Source organism: Agaricus bisporus, assembly GCF_000300575.1.
Source record: "Agaricus bisporus var. bisporus H97 unplaced genomic scaffold AGABI2scaffold_1, whole genome shotgun sequence".
NCBI classification, from domain to species: Eukaryota; Fungi; Basidiomycota; class Agaricomycetes; order Agaricales; family Agaricaceae; genus Agaricus; species Agaricus bisporus.
Genome location: NW_006267344.1, coordinates 3,021,312 through 3,036,812, shown reverse-complemented (window position 1 = coordinate 3,036,812; position 15,501 = coordinate 3,021,312). Strand labels below are relative to the sequence as shown.

Below are 15,501 nucleotides of genomic sequence, written 5' to 3'. Positions count from 1 at the left end.
GAAACCGGACAGGCCACCACCCACCATAGGGCCGTTCGCCGATGGTAGTTAGTAGGGATCACCTAAGCTCCGGATCCGGGCCACTGCATTAAGCAACCCGGGGATCAATCCGGTAACGGCCCCTGCAAGACGGAGAGCTCGGACAGTTACATCACGGTACCTCAGCCCGTTAGGGGCATATGAAACCGGCTGCCGAGTAACGGGAAGGGGTGGTCGGACTAAGGCGATGTTATAGTGCCGGCTGGCCTGGGCCGTAGCGGTCGGTGTGGAGAACACCCGGCCGGCTCGAGAGGACACTATCCTCCGTCGGTGGCCCTGGTACAGTTAAAATAGCCAGGTTGCTGCTTAAGTTGATTCCACGGCACGGTCTGAAAGGGCCGGCGGGGCAGAGTGGCCAATTAGCCATGCGTTGCAAGACACCCCCTTAGCCGGGTATGTTTTTCTTTTTCTCTTGGTAACGCGTCATGGCAACCTTATTCTCAGCACGTTGTACATAGTGTTCGCATGTACTTATATCGCTGGAATAGAAGGCTCGAACAGCCACTTGATTACAAAAAAAAAAAAAAAAAAAAAACACTTACTAATGGTTTGCCCTCTGTTCGTGAGGCGGATCAACCACTACGATCTTGAAGGCATCACTACGATTAGAGGCCTCATCCTCTTTCTTCAAGGCAATCCCCAAGCGTTTAGTTTCGAACCTCTGGAACTTCTGCGACATGCTAACAAAAGCTGGCCAGCTTATAGGAAAGAGTTGGAGTTGGCCAGAGAGGAAGAGAACAAAAGGAGGAAGAAGCAAAGGCTTCTTCCACTAGAAGGACCGATCTTCTTGCATGAGTCGATCGAGTTCGTAAGGCATTGGAATGTGTGGGAGATAAATGATGGTTGGAGAGACATCTTCTGCGCGATGATGAGAGAGACTAAGCCTGTGTCGCAGGCGGTGTTGAAAAGGGGTAGGAGAAGGTTGATTTTCTTTTATCTCATCTATGAACGTTTCTGTTTCTTTGTCTATCTTAGTGTACTTGTATACAGATTCAAACAGTCTTTGGTTTCTTTTTCTTTCTCTATTCTTATAGCTTCGACCTTGTCGCTGGATACGGACTCGTTGTGTAGTTAAGTACAGGTGATGTAAAGTACAGGGAACACGTCATGGCACCCTTTAAGTAGTTTTGAAATAAACTATAGTGATTACAAAAAAAAAAAAAAAAAAAAAAGGTGGGATCTGTAGTCTTTGAGCCAGTTGTGAATGGAAAGGTGGTCAGAGCAGTTGAGTTGACTAGAGTTCTGCATGTCCCGGCTCTCCGGAGCAATCTACTATCATGTTTATACCTTGCCTGTAACAAGGGCTTCAATATCACAATCTCCTCTCACTCCATTGACTTCAAACATAAGGGCACATCACTTTTGATGCCCACTATCCATTCCAACAACTCTGCTGAGCTCGACGGCTCAACTCTGACTTCTGAGACTGCTTTCTCTGTCTCTACCCTCCCAGTTGACCTCTCGTGTTAGAGTGAGCAAGCAGTCTACAAGTGTTACTGGTGGACTTAGATATATGCGGACGAGTTTAGTCACATGATAGCTTAGTCATGTATGGTTAAACTTCCCTGTGGACGCTTCAGAGGCCTTAGCTTCTTACAGTCTGTCCACAGGTGAGTACAAGTTGTTAGAACTCAATATAGCTTCTTACAGTCTGTCCACAGTTGTCACTAGGATTGCTCAGTCAATTCCTGTCCGTTTGCCTCGTTTCTAGGACCGTTAGACTCGCCACTGCGTCGCGTACATTCTACGTTTAACATCTCGCTATGGCATCGTCGCTTGATTCATCACAACTATGCTGATGTGAAGTCTATGATCAGTAAGGACCTTGTTTCCGGGCTCAAACTCGAGTCTAACTCATCCCCTGACTCTATCTGTGAGCCGTGTCTAGCTGGCAAGATGCATTCTCTCCCTTTTCCCTCCTCTTTGAATCACAATCGCTCTCCTCTCGAGCTGGTGCATTCAGATCTTCACGGACCGCTTCCGGTCGCTTCACACTCAGGCTACAAATACTGGATCACCTTTATTGATGACGCGACGCGTTTCCGGGCTGTCTATCTGCTCAAAGCTAAGTCGGAGGCATTTGAAGCCTTCAAAGTCTACAAATCCTGGGCTGAGACTCAACTCGGAGTCAAACTGCGAGCACTACAGGATGACAAGGGAGGCAGACACACTCCTTGACCTCTTACCACTACCTTCCTCTTTTGGAAGTCTCAGTGCTAGTCATCTAGTAGTAGCAATATATCCAGTATCATGCCCGCTCAACGCAAGAAACAATCCGCACCGGCCCCTACGCCGCACCCGTCTCGTCCCCCACTTCAGGCGCCGTCACCGCCTGCCAACCCGAACGCCGACCGCCTCACTGTCTCCGACATTGAGGTGCTACTCGACCCCAAGTATGGAGGTCAAATTACGCTCCCCACCTTCGGATATGATTCGCAGGAGAATAGAGCGATTATGGACGCTGTCCGCAACCGGGGCATTGCCCCCGCGGTCGCTATCGCTAACGCCGAAGCTCACGCTGCGAGCAAAGGTAATGTCAAAGGGCCATCTGGCCAACCCACTGGGATCGGTGCAGCCCCTCCGGCTGTTAAGACACCGCCCAGCGTCCCTCCTCCCCCTCTGTTAAGCGTAGAACGATAGCGGTTGCAGTGGCGATCCTAACGAGCCTAGAAACGAGTCAAACGGATGGGATCTGACTGAGCAATCCCAAGAACAAACTGTGGACAGACTGTAAGAAGCTATATTGTGTTCTAATAACTTGTACTCACCTGTGGACAGACTGTAAGAAGCTAAGGCCTCTGAAGCGTCCACAGGGAAGTTCAACCATACATGACTAAGCTATCATGTGACTAAACTCGTCTGCATATCTCTAAGTCCACCAACTACACTTGTAGACTGCTTGCTCACTCTAACACACCCCCTTGATCTAGCCAGTCTACTCAAGTCCCAATAGTAGAACAGCAAACTCAACTACCTTCTTTGCCACAGCCTGGGTCAAGATGTCGGCCACTTGCTCATGAGTCAAAACATACAAAGGATCTATGAGTCCTTCTTCAACAGCCTCCTGCAGCCAGTAGAAGCGCAGGTCTAGGTGTTTCATGCGTCTGTGATGCTCTGGATTCTTGGCTACACTGATTCCTGACTTGTTATCAACGAAGAGAGTTGAAGGGAGTGTCGGAGGGAAGCCAAACTCGGTCAGGATATTCCTAGTCCACTTGATCTCTTTGCCAGCCTCGACGGCAGCAACAAACTCAGCCTCAGTGCTCGAGAGAGTCACAAATGGCTGGCGCTTAGAAGACCAGCCCACAGCAGCTCCCGAGACTAGAGTTTTTTTTTTTTTTTTTTTTTTTTGTAATCAAGTGGCTGTTCGAGCCTTCTATTCCAGCGATATAAGTACATGCAAACACTATGTACAACGTGCTGAGAATAAGGTTGCCATGACGTGTTACCAAGAGAGAAAGAAAACATATCCTACGCGACAAGGTCAAGCGCTAGCGTAGAGAGAAAAGAAAATAAAAGTCCGATCGAAAAAGAATAGTACATTAGTATGCGGCCCCGGAACGAATCAAAGACCATACTTAGTACCGGAACGCGAGACCAAGATAAAATCAAGCGGAAAGTAGGCATAGAAAAATGAAAACAAACGTTGGGAGGCCTATCCGGCTACTAACCCCGAAACGCGTTTTGACGCGCGCTGATCACTTCTTAGGGAATTGGCGCCTCAGCCAATCCCTATCAAATCGGTTCTGCCAGAACGGACACGAAGTGTCCGTGGCAGAGTGGTCGCGCTTGGTCTTGCCTGCCACACTACAGTTGACGCATGACCGGGCTTCTGGATCACGCTTCGAGTGAGCGCAGTATTCGTGATGGGCGGCTTCGGAGTGAGGGAGCCCGCAGAGAGGACAGCGTATACCTTTTGATCGGCATACAGAAGAATGATGACCCCACCTCATGCACCGAGTACACAAGGCAGAGCCGGGCCGTGGAGCTGCGCCGCGGATTTGACAGTTCCGACCGCCGATGACGATCGCCTTGCCAATGTAGGAGCGGGCCGAAATGCCCGCGACGGAATCGCATATGTCAACCCAAGCGACACACGTGTCGCTATGAGCCGAGGTCCGCATAAATCGGACAGCGTGCTTGATGGCAATGGATAGCTCCTTACCAACCGGCGAAATAGAAAGCGCATTGGTGAACGCGCTGCGTTGAGTGGACTGCCAAACCTTCGGCTCGGCGGGGATCATAGGCACGTCGATGACCTTCAAGTAGGATGTCGAAGTGATGGGGGAGGATTTGATGGGTACGACGCCCGTGACGGTGACGAAACGCCGGATGTGCTTGAGCACACACGCGGTCTCGGAAGAATTGAGAACTCGGCTCACGGCAATGAAAATGCCGGATCCAGAGTCCTCGGAATGTTCGAGAATGACGTCAGAGTTGACGTCATCTTGGAGGTGCTTGTTGATCTCGGCAAGCATAGCCGGGGAAATGTGACTGGCGCGGATAGAGGATCTGGCCGGTGGAGTGAGCTGCATGCCGCGGCGCGAAGCGCCGTGGCATGTGTGGCGAGCCCTACGTTTTCTGCCCGAAGGCTTGTACGCAGGGGCAGTGGCGACGGCCGCGGGAGCGGCGGGAGCCTGAGGACGGGGCGGGGGTTGCTGCTGAGGGGGGCGGCGAGCAGCAGCCTTAGCGTACGTGTTATTTTTAGAAGGGACAGGGTCCTTTATTAAAGGTAGAACAATAGAGGTTGCAGTGGCGATCCTAACGAGCCTAGAAACGAGCTGAACGGATAAGAACTGACTGAGCAATCCCTAGAACAAACTGTGGACAGACTGTAAGAAGCTTTATTGTGTTCTAATAACTTGTACTCACCTGTGGACAGACTGTAAGAAGCTAAGGCCTCTGAAGCGTCCACAGGGGAGTTCAACCATACATGACTAAGCTATCATGTGACTAAACTCGTCCGCATATATCTAAGTCTACCAACTACACTTGTAGACTGCTTGCTCACACTCTAACACACCCCCTTGATCTAGCCAGTCTACTCAAGTCCTAATAGAGGAACAGCAAACTCAACTACCTTCTTTGCCACAGCCTTGGTAAGGATGTCGGCCACTTGCTCGTGTGTAGAAACATACAAAGGATCTATGAGTCCTTCTTCAACAGCCTCCCAGAGCCAGTAGAAGCGCAGGTCAAGGTGTTTCATGCGTCCGTGATGCTCTGGATTCTTGGCTACACTGATTCCTGACTTGTTATCAACGAAGAGAGTTGAAGGGAGTGTCGGAGGAAAGCCAAACTCGGTCAGGATATTCCTAGTCCACTTGATCTCCTTGCCAGCCTCGACGGCAGCAACAAACTCAGCCTCAGTGCTCGAGAGAGTCACAAATGGCTGGCGCTTAGAAGACCAACCTACAGCAGCACCCGAGACTAGAGTCACATAACCACCAGTAGCTCGACCTGTAGCCTTGCAGGCTCCGTGAGAGGCGTCCGAGTAGGTAGTGAATAGTTCCTCCGAGTCACTAGCTCGATAGACTAGCTTGTAGTGCATAGTGCCAATGAGATACCGGAATAAGTGCTTGACTGCAAGCCAGTGAGCCGGAGCTGTTAGAGTGAGCAAGCAGTCTACAAGTGTAGTTGGTGGACTTAGAGATATGCAGACGAGTTTAGTCACATGATAGCTTAGTCATGTATGGTTGAACTTCCCTGTGGACGCTTCAGAGGCCTTAGCTTCTTACAGTCTGTCCACAGGTGAGTACAAGTTACTAGAACACAATATAGCTTCTTACAGTCTGTCCACAGTTTGTCATTGGGATTGCTCAGTCAGTTCCTATCCGATTGACTCGTTATTAGGCTCGTTAGGATCGCCACTGCAACCGCTATCGTTCTACGTTTAACAGGTTATGGGCCCCGGCTTCTAACAGCCTTCAAAACACGTTTTTTGCCACTTTCTACCATTCTTCCCTCTATATCTCAACTTCTATCCCTTACCCTGCACTCAAATCGACGTCTATGGCCTCGCAATCGCGCACACACGCTCCCTATGCCTGGGACACCACTTCGACGCGTTTTGGCGCGTCTCCGACGCGTCTGAGAGCCTCTACATCGACCACAACTCCCTCTGGCAGCCATACACCCTCTCCACACTCTCTGGGACCGATTTCTGGCCCTAGGAACGCGTCAATCGCTTGTTCCTTTTGTGGGAGGGTAGGGCACATGCCAAGGAGGTGCAGGAAGCGAAAGAACGCGAAAAAACACGCTCAGGAGTGCTCCAGACTGCCTGGAACTCAGGATATACCATCTAAAAGTAATGTCACAGGGCCACTTGGCCATCTGAGTGGGATAGGTGCAGCTCTTCCAGCTGTCAAGACACCACCCACTCCTCCTGGGGATGTTTCTACTGGTTCTGGCTCTCCTGGCTCTGATATTCCTCTGAGAGCGTCCGCTCTTGGTGCTTATTCCTCTCCCTCATCCTCTCCCTCATCATCTTCCTCACCATCCTCGCCACTACAGCTTGATGCTGACTTTTTCTGGCTGGCTGATACTGGTGCTACATCCCACATGACTCCTCACCGCCATTGGTTCAAATCCTACTCCCCTCATCGCATCCCTATCCGCCTTGCTGACAACTCTACTGTCTATTCAGCTGGTGTAGGGTCTGTTGTCTTTCAACCAGTGGTGAATGGAAAAGAGACTAGAGCGGTCGAGTTTACAAGAGTCCTTCATGTTCCTGACCTCAGGAGTAATCTCTTATCATGTCTCTACCTTGCCCGACACAAGGGCTTCAATATCACTATCTCTGCTCAATCCATTGACTTCCAATGCAAAGGGATTTCGCTTTTCACGGCCACTATCCATTCCAACAACTCTGCTGAGCTCGACGGCTCAACTCTCACTTCGGAGGCCGCTTTTGCTGTCTCCACTCTCCCAGTTGACATCTCGCTATGGCATCGTCGCTTCATTCATCACAACTACGCTGATGTGAAGTCTATGATCAGTAAGGACCTTGTTTCCGGGCTCAAACTCGAGTCTAACTCGTGTCCTGACTCTATCTGTGAGCCGTGTCTAGCTGGCAAGATGCATTCTCTCCCTTTTCCCTCCTCTTTGAATCACAATCGCTCTCCTCTCGAGCTAGTGCATTCAGATCTTCACGGACCGCTCCCAGTCGCTTCACACTCAGGCTACAAGTACTGGATTACCTTCATTGACGACGCGACACGTTTCCGGGCTGTATATCTGCTCAAAGCTAAGTCGGAGGCATTTGAAGCATTCAAAGTCTACAAATCCTGGGCTGAGACTCAACTCGGAGTCAAACTGCGAGCACTACAGGATGACAAGGGAGGTGAATACATGTCTAATGCTTTCAAAAGCTTTACTGAGCTTGCTGGCATCGAGAGACGTCACTCGACTCGAAACCGGCCTCAGCAGAATGGTCTTGCTGAACGGGCTAATAGGACTATTGTTACGACCTTAAAGCGAATGCTCAGGTTGCAGCGAAGGCAAAGACTTGAGGGCGAGTAAGGGGAAAAGCAAGTTGGTAAAGCGTAGGGAAATACAGAGAGTATCTACGCTTACTTATACTAAGACTATCTACCCGAGGTAACTAACTATAGAACGGGTTGAGTAACCATGACCGAGGTAGATGAGTAATCAGTGAGAATGAAAGTATAAACTAGGAAGGAGGATGATCAATCATGAGAATAGAAGATTGATCATGAGAACAAAAAGATGTAACAGGTAACATGAAGGATCAATCAAGGGAACAATAAGAATGATCATGAGAAGGAAAAGATAAACAAGGTAACGTCAAAGAGAAAGTGACATGGGAAAGAATGATGGGAGAAGCGTAGGTGGGGAAGAGTATATCCAGGGATGTGGAACTGAGTAAGCATGATGACGTCCCTCCTATAGGTTGGTAAATTCATAACATTACCCCCTGTTCAGATTTCGTGTCCACACGAAATAAGATAGACTTGATGAGGATAAGAACGGTCAATCATTTCATCGTCAACGATTCGAGTACAGTGAACTCCACAAGTTCGTTCGACAACTCCGTAGCCCATTTTTCCAAGATAAAGTTTGGAAAGAGTTTTGACGTGTGGAAACTCCCATTTGTGTGCAATTGATAAGATGTCGACCCAGTCGAGGTTGGAAAAGAAAGAGTAATCGCCATATCGCGTATTATAGAATACACGGAGAAATTTTCGAAAATCATGAGAATCTACATCTTGGATGATGTAGGGGTCGTTTGGTGTATAGTGTTTGGATAAAGGATGGTGAGGTTCGTTATGGCCGGTGAGTTTTTGTTGCCAATAGATAGATTCTCGAGTGAAGAAGTAGGCATGGACGTGGAATTTGGTTCCGTCGTCGGTCATGAATACAATGTCGGCTCCACGGATAAAGAGGTCTTTTGAAACCGGTGTAAAAGATTCGGTAATGGCTTGCATATTGTGGTCGATGAAGGGATGAAAGAGTTGGAGCATTTTTAGGTTGATTTTATAACTGTCCATTCGGAAGTTTTGCTCTATATTCGGAGAGTGCTTCTTCTGCATTTTCTAGGGATGAGCGTGGTATCCAAGAGTCGTCTTCGTTTCCATATCCTTTCCAGTGAACTAAAAATTGTATTCCTCGGCCTTTTCGTCTGTGTCCTCGGATTTCTTCAACTTCATATTCTTCTTCTTCATTGATAATGTCAGGTGGAGGTGGAGTGGGTTTCTTCTGACTGTCAAACTCCGGGTTTCGGACTTTCGTTAGGAGCGATGTGTGGAAGACGTCGTGTATTGTCCAAGTATCAGGTAACTTCAGTTTGTAAGATCGATCACCAATTTGTTTCAAGATCTCGAAAGGTCCATATCGTTTGTGGTCTAGTTTCCGAGTCGGACGATTGGAATGAATATTCGTCGTTTCTAACCAAACTTTATCTCCTTCTGCAAAGGGTTCCTTGTGGTGCTTGTTGTTTCCTCTTTCTCTCATCATTTCGTTGTTTGCTTCCATTGCAGCTTTAGCTTCTTCTCGCACGTTCTCTAATTCTTCGATCAAGGAGGTGGCGGTGGGGTTCGTCGTTTCTACCGTGATATTCCCTTTCCATGGGTGAAGTCCGTAATTCAGGAAGAATGGGGTTTGTCCAGTGGCAGCGTGGGTTTTGTCATTGTAATGGAATTCCGCCATGGGAAGCCATCTCGTCCAATCGTCTTGTCGATAATTGATGAATGCTCGAAGGTAGGTTTCAATTTCCTGATTCATCCGCTCTGTTTGACCGTCTGTCTGTGGGTGATAGGCCGTAGAAAGGTTCCGTTCAATGCCTAGAGCTTTGCATAGAGATTCCATAAATTTCGATGCAAACTGTGGTCCTCTGTCGCTAATAATCCGTTTTGGAATTCCATGATGTCGCCAGACTTCTTCCTTATAGATTTCCGCAAGATCCATGGACGTGAGTGACGTGGTAGTGGGAACGAGGTGGATCATTTTGGAGAATCTGTCAACGATAACAATAATAGCATCCTTCTCCTTTGACTTCGGTAGTGGTCCGATCATGTCTATAGATATTTCTTCCCAAGGTTTGTCGGGGATGGATAATGGATTAAGCGGGATGTGATCGGGTCGTCGAATGGTTTTGTTCTTCTGGCACATGTCGCATCCTCTGACATATCTTCTGATATCCGTTTTGATCGTGGGCCACCAAAAGGTTCGTTTAACTGATTCTAGCATTCGGTATATTCCAGGATGTCCGGCGTCGGGGGAATTATGATGATCGTGAAGAATGAAATCTCTGATCTCCTGATTATTCGGAACATAGATCCTTCCTTGTCGGTAAATGATTCCGTTGTTCTCCCATACTTTCTCTGGTTGCTTCTTCATCTCTTCTATTACTCTGGTTTCTCGTCTTTCACATTTCCTAATCTTCTCAAGTAGGGTTTCATCGGCTATGATTTCAAATCTTCGATTGTGGAGTAAGGTGACGTCATAGATGGGAATGGATTCTTCAATTCTTCGGATGAACATTTTCTCCTTGAACATTTCTACTCCTCGGTTGTCGTTAGATGTGTCAGGTTTGATTAGTCTCGACAGGATGTCTGCTTTGGTGTTTGTCTTCCCAGGAATGTGTCGTAGAAGGAAATCGTATTCCTGTAGCATGAGGTACCATCTTGCTTGTCGAGCGTTGAGCTTTTGAGGTTCTCGGAAATATTTGAGGTTCTCGTGATCTGTCCATATCTCAAATTGCTCCTTTGCGTCCAATAGATAGTGTCGCCATAGTTTCAAAGCTTTTATGATAGCTAGTAGTTCCTTGTCGTAGATCTCGTAGTTTCGCTCGGCTTCAGATAATGTTTTCGACATGAAGGCGACCGGGTGCCATTTGTCTTCCTGTTCCTGTGATAGTACTGCTCCTGTTCCATAGTTTGATGCGTCTACTTCAACTCTGAATTGTCCTTTGTCCTTGGGTAACGCTAAGACCGGTTCGCTGGCAATAGCTTGCTTGATTTGTTCGAAAGCTTGTTGTTGTTCATCGTTCCAATACCATTTCTCTCCTTTCTTAGACTTCAGCTCGTTTAGTGGTTGCGCGATGGTGCTGAAATTTTTGATAAATCGTCGATAGAAGTTGGCGAAAACCTAAAAAGCTTTCGACTTGTTTGACCGTGGTAGGGACCGCCCAATCTCGTATTGCCTTGACCTTCTCTTCTTCCATTGTTGCCTTTCCATTCCCAATAACCGTTCCTAATACCATTGTTGATGAGACATTGAACTCGCATTTCGTCCGTTTGAATGATAAATTGTGCTTCTCCGCGATTTTGAGAAAACGTAAAGTTCGTGCTTCCAATTCTTCATCGTCCTTTGCTGGAATGATGAAATCGTCCATGTACAGTGGCTCAAAAAACTGTCCCAGTGTTTCGAGGTTTTGCACTATTTGCATCATAGCACAATGAGTTTTATGTGTATGATTATGTAATTAATATATTTTATACCCCTACATGTGTTCTTCAAAACGCATGTAAGATGACGTAATTCGAGCAGTAAAAGGTCGAGAAATTAAATCGACAAAATAATCAATCATTGGGACAGTTGTTTGACCCTCTACTCAACTTTTAGAAATCATGCTCTAGAGCCCCAGAAATAACCGCAAAAATCCTGAGAAAATTTGAGAGTGTCACATGACTTTGTTTATATTAATTTGCATCATTGTTTGTTGATCAAACATCATCTTGACCTTAAACCACCATCATGAAACCTACTTCTTCTACTCAACGCTCTTCCGTCATCTCTTTACTTCAAGAAGGTTATTCTGTTCGCCAAATACAGTCCAAAACAGGTTTAGGGAAGTCTATTGTTGGAAGGATTAAGAAAGAGGTGGATGGAGACAAGGAGAACATGAAAGGAGGTCGTCCAGCTAAGCTTTCCCCTCAGGACAAAAGAGGAATTATTCACCAAATCACCACTGGACGACTTGACAATGCAGTTCAAGGTGCCCAATACATCAACAACATAATATCTCATCCTGTACATCCCCAAACAGTCCGAAACATCCTTAAAGAACACTCATTTAGGGCTGTTGTAAAGCAAAAACGACCTCTCCTTCGCCAGCACCACAGGAAGGAACGTCTTAGATTCGCTAAATATCATGAAAACTGGACAGTGGAGGATTGGAAAAGGGTCTTGTGGTCAGATGAGACGAAGATAAATAGGATTCAATCAGATGGGAGAGTGTATACCTGGAAACAAAGTGGTGAGGAGCTCTCTGACCGGATTACTACTCCTACAGTCAAACATGGTGGAGGAAATAACCTTATGGTATGGGGGTGTATGGGCTGGGAGGGAGTTGGGATGCTTACAGAAGTTCAAGGTATCATGGATGCTGAGCAGTATTGTGAGATTTTGAGTGGAGGAGTGGTGGAAAGCTTTGAGAAATTGGGGATGGAGGAGGGGGAGAGGATATTCCAGCAGGATAATGATCCCAAGCACATGGCAAAAAGGACTGACAAATGGTTTGAAGACAACAATATTAAAGTTCTAGTATGGCCTGCCCAATCCCCAGACTTAAACCCCATTGAACACCTCTGGGTCAATCTCAAGGACAAGCTGAAGGTCTACCCCAAGCCACCAAAGGGAGTACATGAATTGTGGGATAGAGTGGCTGAAGAGTGGGACAAAATCACACCAGAAGAATGCCAAAGACTTATAGAAAGCATGCCCAGGAGGTGCCAAGCAGTTATCAAGGCCAAGGGTGGTCATACAAAGTATTAATTGTAACTTGAGTAGAGGGTCAAACAACTGTCCCAATGATTGATTATTTTGTCGATTTAATTTCTCGACCTTTTACTGCTCGAATTACGTCATCTTACATGCGTTTTGAAGACCACATGTAGGGGTATAAAATATATTAATTACATAATCATACTCATAAAACCCATTGTGCTATGACGCAAATAGTGCAAAACCTCGAAACACTGGGACAGTTTTTTGAGCCACTGTAGTTGGCTAAAGATCCGTCTTGTATCATTTCTCGAAAGATTGTCGCCATCATACGTGAGAAGGTGGCGGGGGAATTACTCATTCCAAAGAACATGACCGTTGGTTCAAATAATCCGCGATTCGTCAAGAACGCTGCTTTCCATTCATCTCCTTCTCGTATCCGAACGTTGTTGTACCCCCAGATAATGTCCAATTTGTTGAAAACCTTGGCGTCTTTGAGTTGATCTAATACTTCACTGATGAGGGGTAGTGGCGTCTTGTCTTTGATCGTGATTTCGTTCAGCTTCCTATAATCCTGACATAACCTTAGTGAACCGTCTTTCTTGGGAACGAAAAAACATGGTGCTGCATAGGGTGATTTTGATGGTCGGATTCGATTGGTAGCCAGGTTTTCGTCCAAAAATTTGTCCAGTTCTTCTCTCTCTAGTGGTGTCATGCTATAAACCTTTGATGATATTTCCGTTGGTGCGTTTTCTGTGAAGTTAACTTCGTGGTCCCATTCCGTTCGTTCAGGTAGCTTGTCGAAGTTCTTTTTGTTGAAAAGATGGGCGAAGGGTTTCATGTATGCTGGTAAGTCTTCAGGGTTCGTTGGATCCGGTTCTTTTTCCTCAGTGTCTTCATTTGATTGTAATCGTCGTATACGTGGTTCGAAAGAGATGTCGGTATGGGGAAAAGAACATGATGTGGGGCACCGGTTGAATTTGATAATTCCTTGTTTCCAATTGATCTCAGGGTTGTGGTTCGTTAACCAATCATGACCCAGAAAGAGGTCGGATGACTGTAATGGAGTGACGACTGCGTCCAGTTGCTCGTTATGACCATTGATGTTTATGTCTATCTTCGCGAATTTGGTGATATCCTTCTTTCCTGCTATCGTTCCATCTGAATTCCTGCATGTGATCGGCCGTTCCAATTTCTTCGTCGGGATCTTCTTCCTCTTTACTAATCCTTCGTCGATACATGTGTGTGTGCATCCCGAGTCGACCATGGCTGAGACTTTGAGTTTCTTTCCGTTTGTTGTAGTGAGGAGAGGTTTTACTTCCAGTTCTTGCACTCCTAGACGTTTTTGAGGGACAACGTATCGATTGTTCATTTGTCTAGGTACATTGGTTCGCGAGGTCGTGCCTACTCGGAACCATCGGAAAAACCCTGTTCGTTCTTGGAGTCGTTTTCATCGTCAGAATCCTCGTTCATCGCTCTAATTCTTCCACTCCTGTTGCTTCGGCAATTCTTCGCAATGTGTCCAAATTTCCCACAACTGAAACATTTGAAGCTCTTCTTCTCTCCAAAATTCTTCTTCTTCTCTTCGCAGTTCTTCCCGATGTGTCCGAACTTTCCGCATTTGTGACATTTGGGTTTCCCATCCTTGTCCCATTCGAATTTCTTCCATCCTATCTCCATCGGTTGTCCACTTCCTCCGTAAGTGATTCCAGTTTCGGTCCTCTGATCAATCCTTTTCATCGTCTCTAGTCCTGACCCAACTTGTAAGATTGCGTTATTCCAGTCTTCTCTCGTCTCCGGAATGTCTTTCCTTGGGTATCCCAAAATCGTCTTGATAATATCGTGACGGGTGTGGCGTCTAAGGAGGAATATGGCGTGTTGGTCGTCGATTTTTGATTTGTACATGAGAGCTGTGAATTCGACTAGGAAGTCCATGGTGTTCCTGTTTCCTTGTTTGAGGGATTCGATCCTTTCCTCTGCTATATCCTTCTCGTTTCCTTTTCCGAATGAAGTCTTGATTTCTTCTTCAAAAGTATCCCATGTGTATGTGATGCTGCTGGCGAGTTTCTCTGTCCAAACTTCGGCAAAATAGCTGGGGATAGGTCCTTTCAATTGTACGATGGTAGCGATGATTTTCTGGTCGGTGTCCGTGACCTTGTTGTACTTGAGGAAAAGTGTCATGTTCATCCACCATTCTGCAAACTGCTCTCTATTCCCCCCAAAATCCTTCGGGCTCGGGATAAGCGACTTGAGTGCATCTGCTTGTGCACTAACGGTTACAGCGGCGTCGTTGCTCATGTTGTCGTTGTCTCGGGTGTTCTGATCGTCTGTGTCGATGGTGTTCTCGTTCTCTGACTCTGTGTCGATGGGGTTCCTAGTGTCTCTGTAACTCCTAAAGTCAACTGGTTGTCGTTTCTTCTGGTTCTTCCTGTTCTGGTTTCTCCTAGTAGATCTGGCTACTCGTTCGTAGTGTTCTTCGTCTAGACTGTCGTAGTCGTTTCTCTCTGTGCTCATACACTACTTCTCTGGTGCCCGTGTGGCTAAAACTCGTCTGATGCCCGTATGGCTAAAAAATTTCGGTTCTACAGCAAGCGTAAGCTGCACAGTACCCTTCCAAGGTACTTACTAATTGCAAGGTGAGCTAAGGACGCTTTACCAAATGTTACGACCTTAAAGCGAATGCTCAGGTTGCAGCCAAGGCAAAGACTTGAGGGCGAGTAAGGGGAAAAGCAAGTTGGTAAAGCGTAGGGAAATACAGAGAGTATCTACGCTTACTTATACTAAGACTATCTACCCGAGGTAACTAACTATAGAACGGGTTGAGTAACCATGACCGAGGTAGATGAGTAATCAGTGAGAATGAAAGTATAAACTAGGAAGGAGGATGATCAATCATGAGAATAGAAGATTGATCATGAGAACAAAAAGATGTAACAGGTAACATGAAGGATCAATCAAGGGAACAATAAGAATGATGGGAGAAGCATAGGTGGGGAAGAGTATATCCAGGGATGTGGAACTGAGTAAGCATGATGACGTCCCTCCTATAGGTTGGTAAATTCATAACAACTATGGGAGAGAGGATCACTGCTATGCTCTCGGAATCTCGGCTACCTGCTTCGTTCTGGGGTGAATGTATCTCGTCTATGGTCCATGTCTGGAATATGCTCCCTACTGCTTCGCTTTTGGGCACTACTCCCTTCCAAGCTTTCTATAAGCGAAAACCTGATGTCTCACATCTCCGGGTCTGGGGGTGCACTTCCTATGTCCATGTACAAC

General features: G+C 46.7%; 5 protein-coding genes across 5 annotated transcripts; 1 reads left to right on the top strand and 4 right to left on the bottom strand.

Moving 5' to 3' along the window:
- Positions 1 to 2,289: 2,289 nt before the first annotated feature.
- AGABI2DRAFT_140712 (hypothetical protein) lies at positions 2,290 to 2,679 on the top strand (the record flags this gene model as incomplete). The annotated part of the gene is made up of 1 exon (XM_006454820.1): positions 2,290 to 2,679. One exon carries the CDS (start codon positions 2,290 to 2,292, stop codon positions 2,677 to 2,679), a length of 390 nt encoding a protein of 129 aa, XP_006454883.1.
- A 1,070-nt stretch (positions 2,680 to 3,749) lies between these two features.
- AGABI2DRAFT_43148 (hypothetical protein) lies at positions 3,750 to 4,319 on the bottom strand (the record flags this gene model as incomplete). The annotated part of the gene is made up of 1 exon (XM_006453685.1): positions 3,750 to 4,319. A coding segment is annotated over one exon (570 nt), but the record flags the coding sequence as incomplete, so codon positions are not given.
- Positions 4,320 to 7,976: 3,657 nt separating this feature from the next.
- On the bottom strand, positions 7,977 to 8,483 carry AGABI2DRAFT_114633 (hypothetical protein; the record flags this gene model as incomplete). Its single annotated transcript, XM_006454819.1, has 1 exon — positions 7,977 to 8,483. The coding sequence occupies one exon, from the start codon at positions 8,481 to 8,483 to the stop codon at positions 7,977 to 7,979; it is 507 nt and encodes a 168-aa protein (XP_006454882.1).
- A 4,745-nt stretch (positions 8,484 to 13,228) lies between these two features.
- AGABI2DRAFT_46672 (hypothetical protein) lies at positions 13,229 to 13,504 on the bottom strand (the record flags this gene model as incomplete). Its single annotated transcript, XM_006453697.1, has 1 exon — positions 13,229 to 13,504. A coding segment is annotated over one exon (276 nt), but the record flags the coding sequence as incomplete, so codon positions are not given.
- Positions 13,505 to 13,626: 122 nt separating this feature from the next.
- On the bottom strand, positions 13,627 to 14,736 carry AGABI2DRAFT_114629 (hypothetical protein; the record flags this gene model as incomplete). The annotated part of the gene is made up of 1 exon (XM_006454818.1): positions 13,627 to 14,736. The coding sequence occupies one exon, from the start codon at positions 14,734 to 14,736 to the stop codon at positions 13,627 to 13,629; it is 1,110 nt and encodes a 369-aa protein (XP_006454881.1).
- Between the last annotated feature and the right edge of the window lie 765 nt (positions 14,737 to 15,501).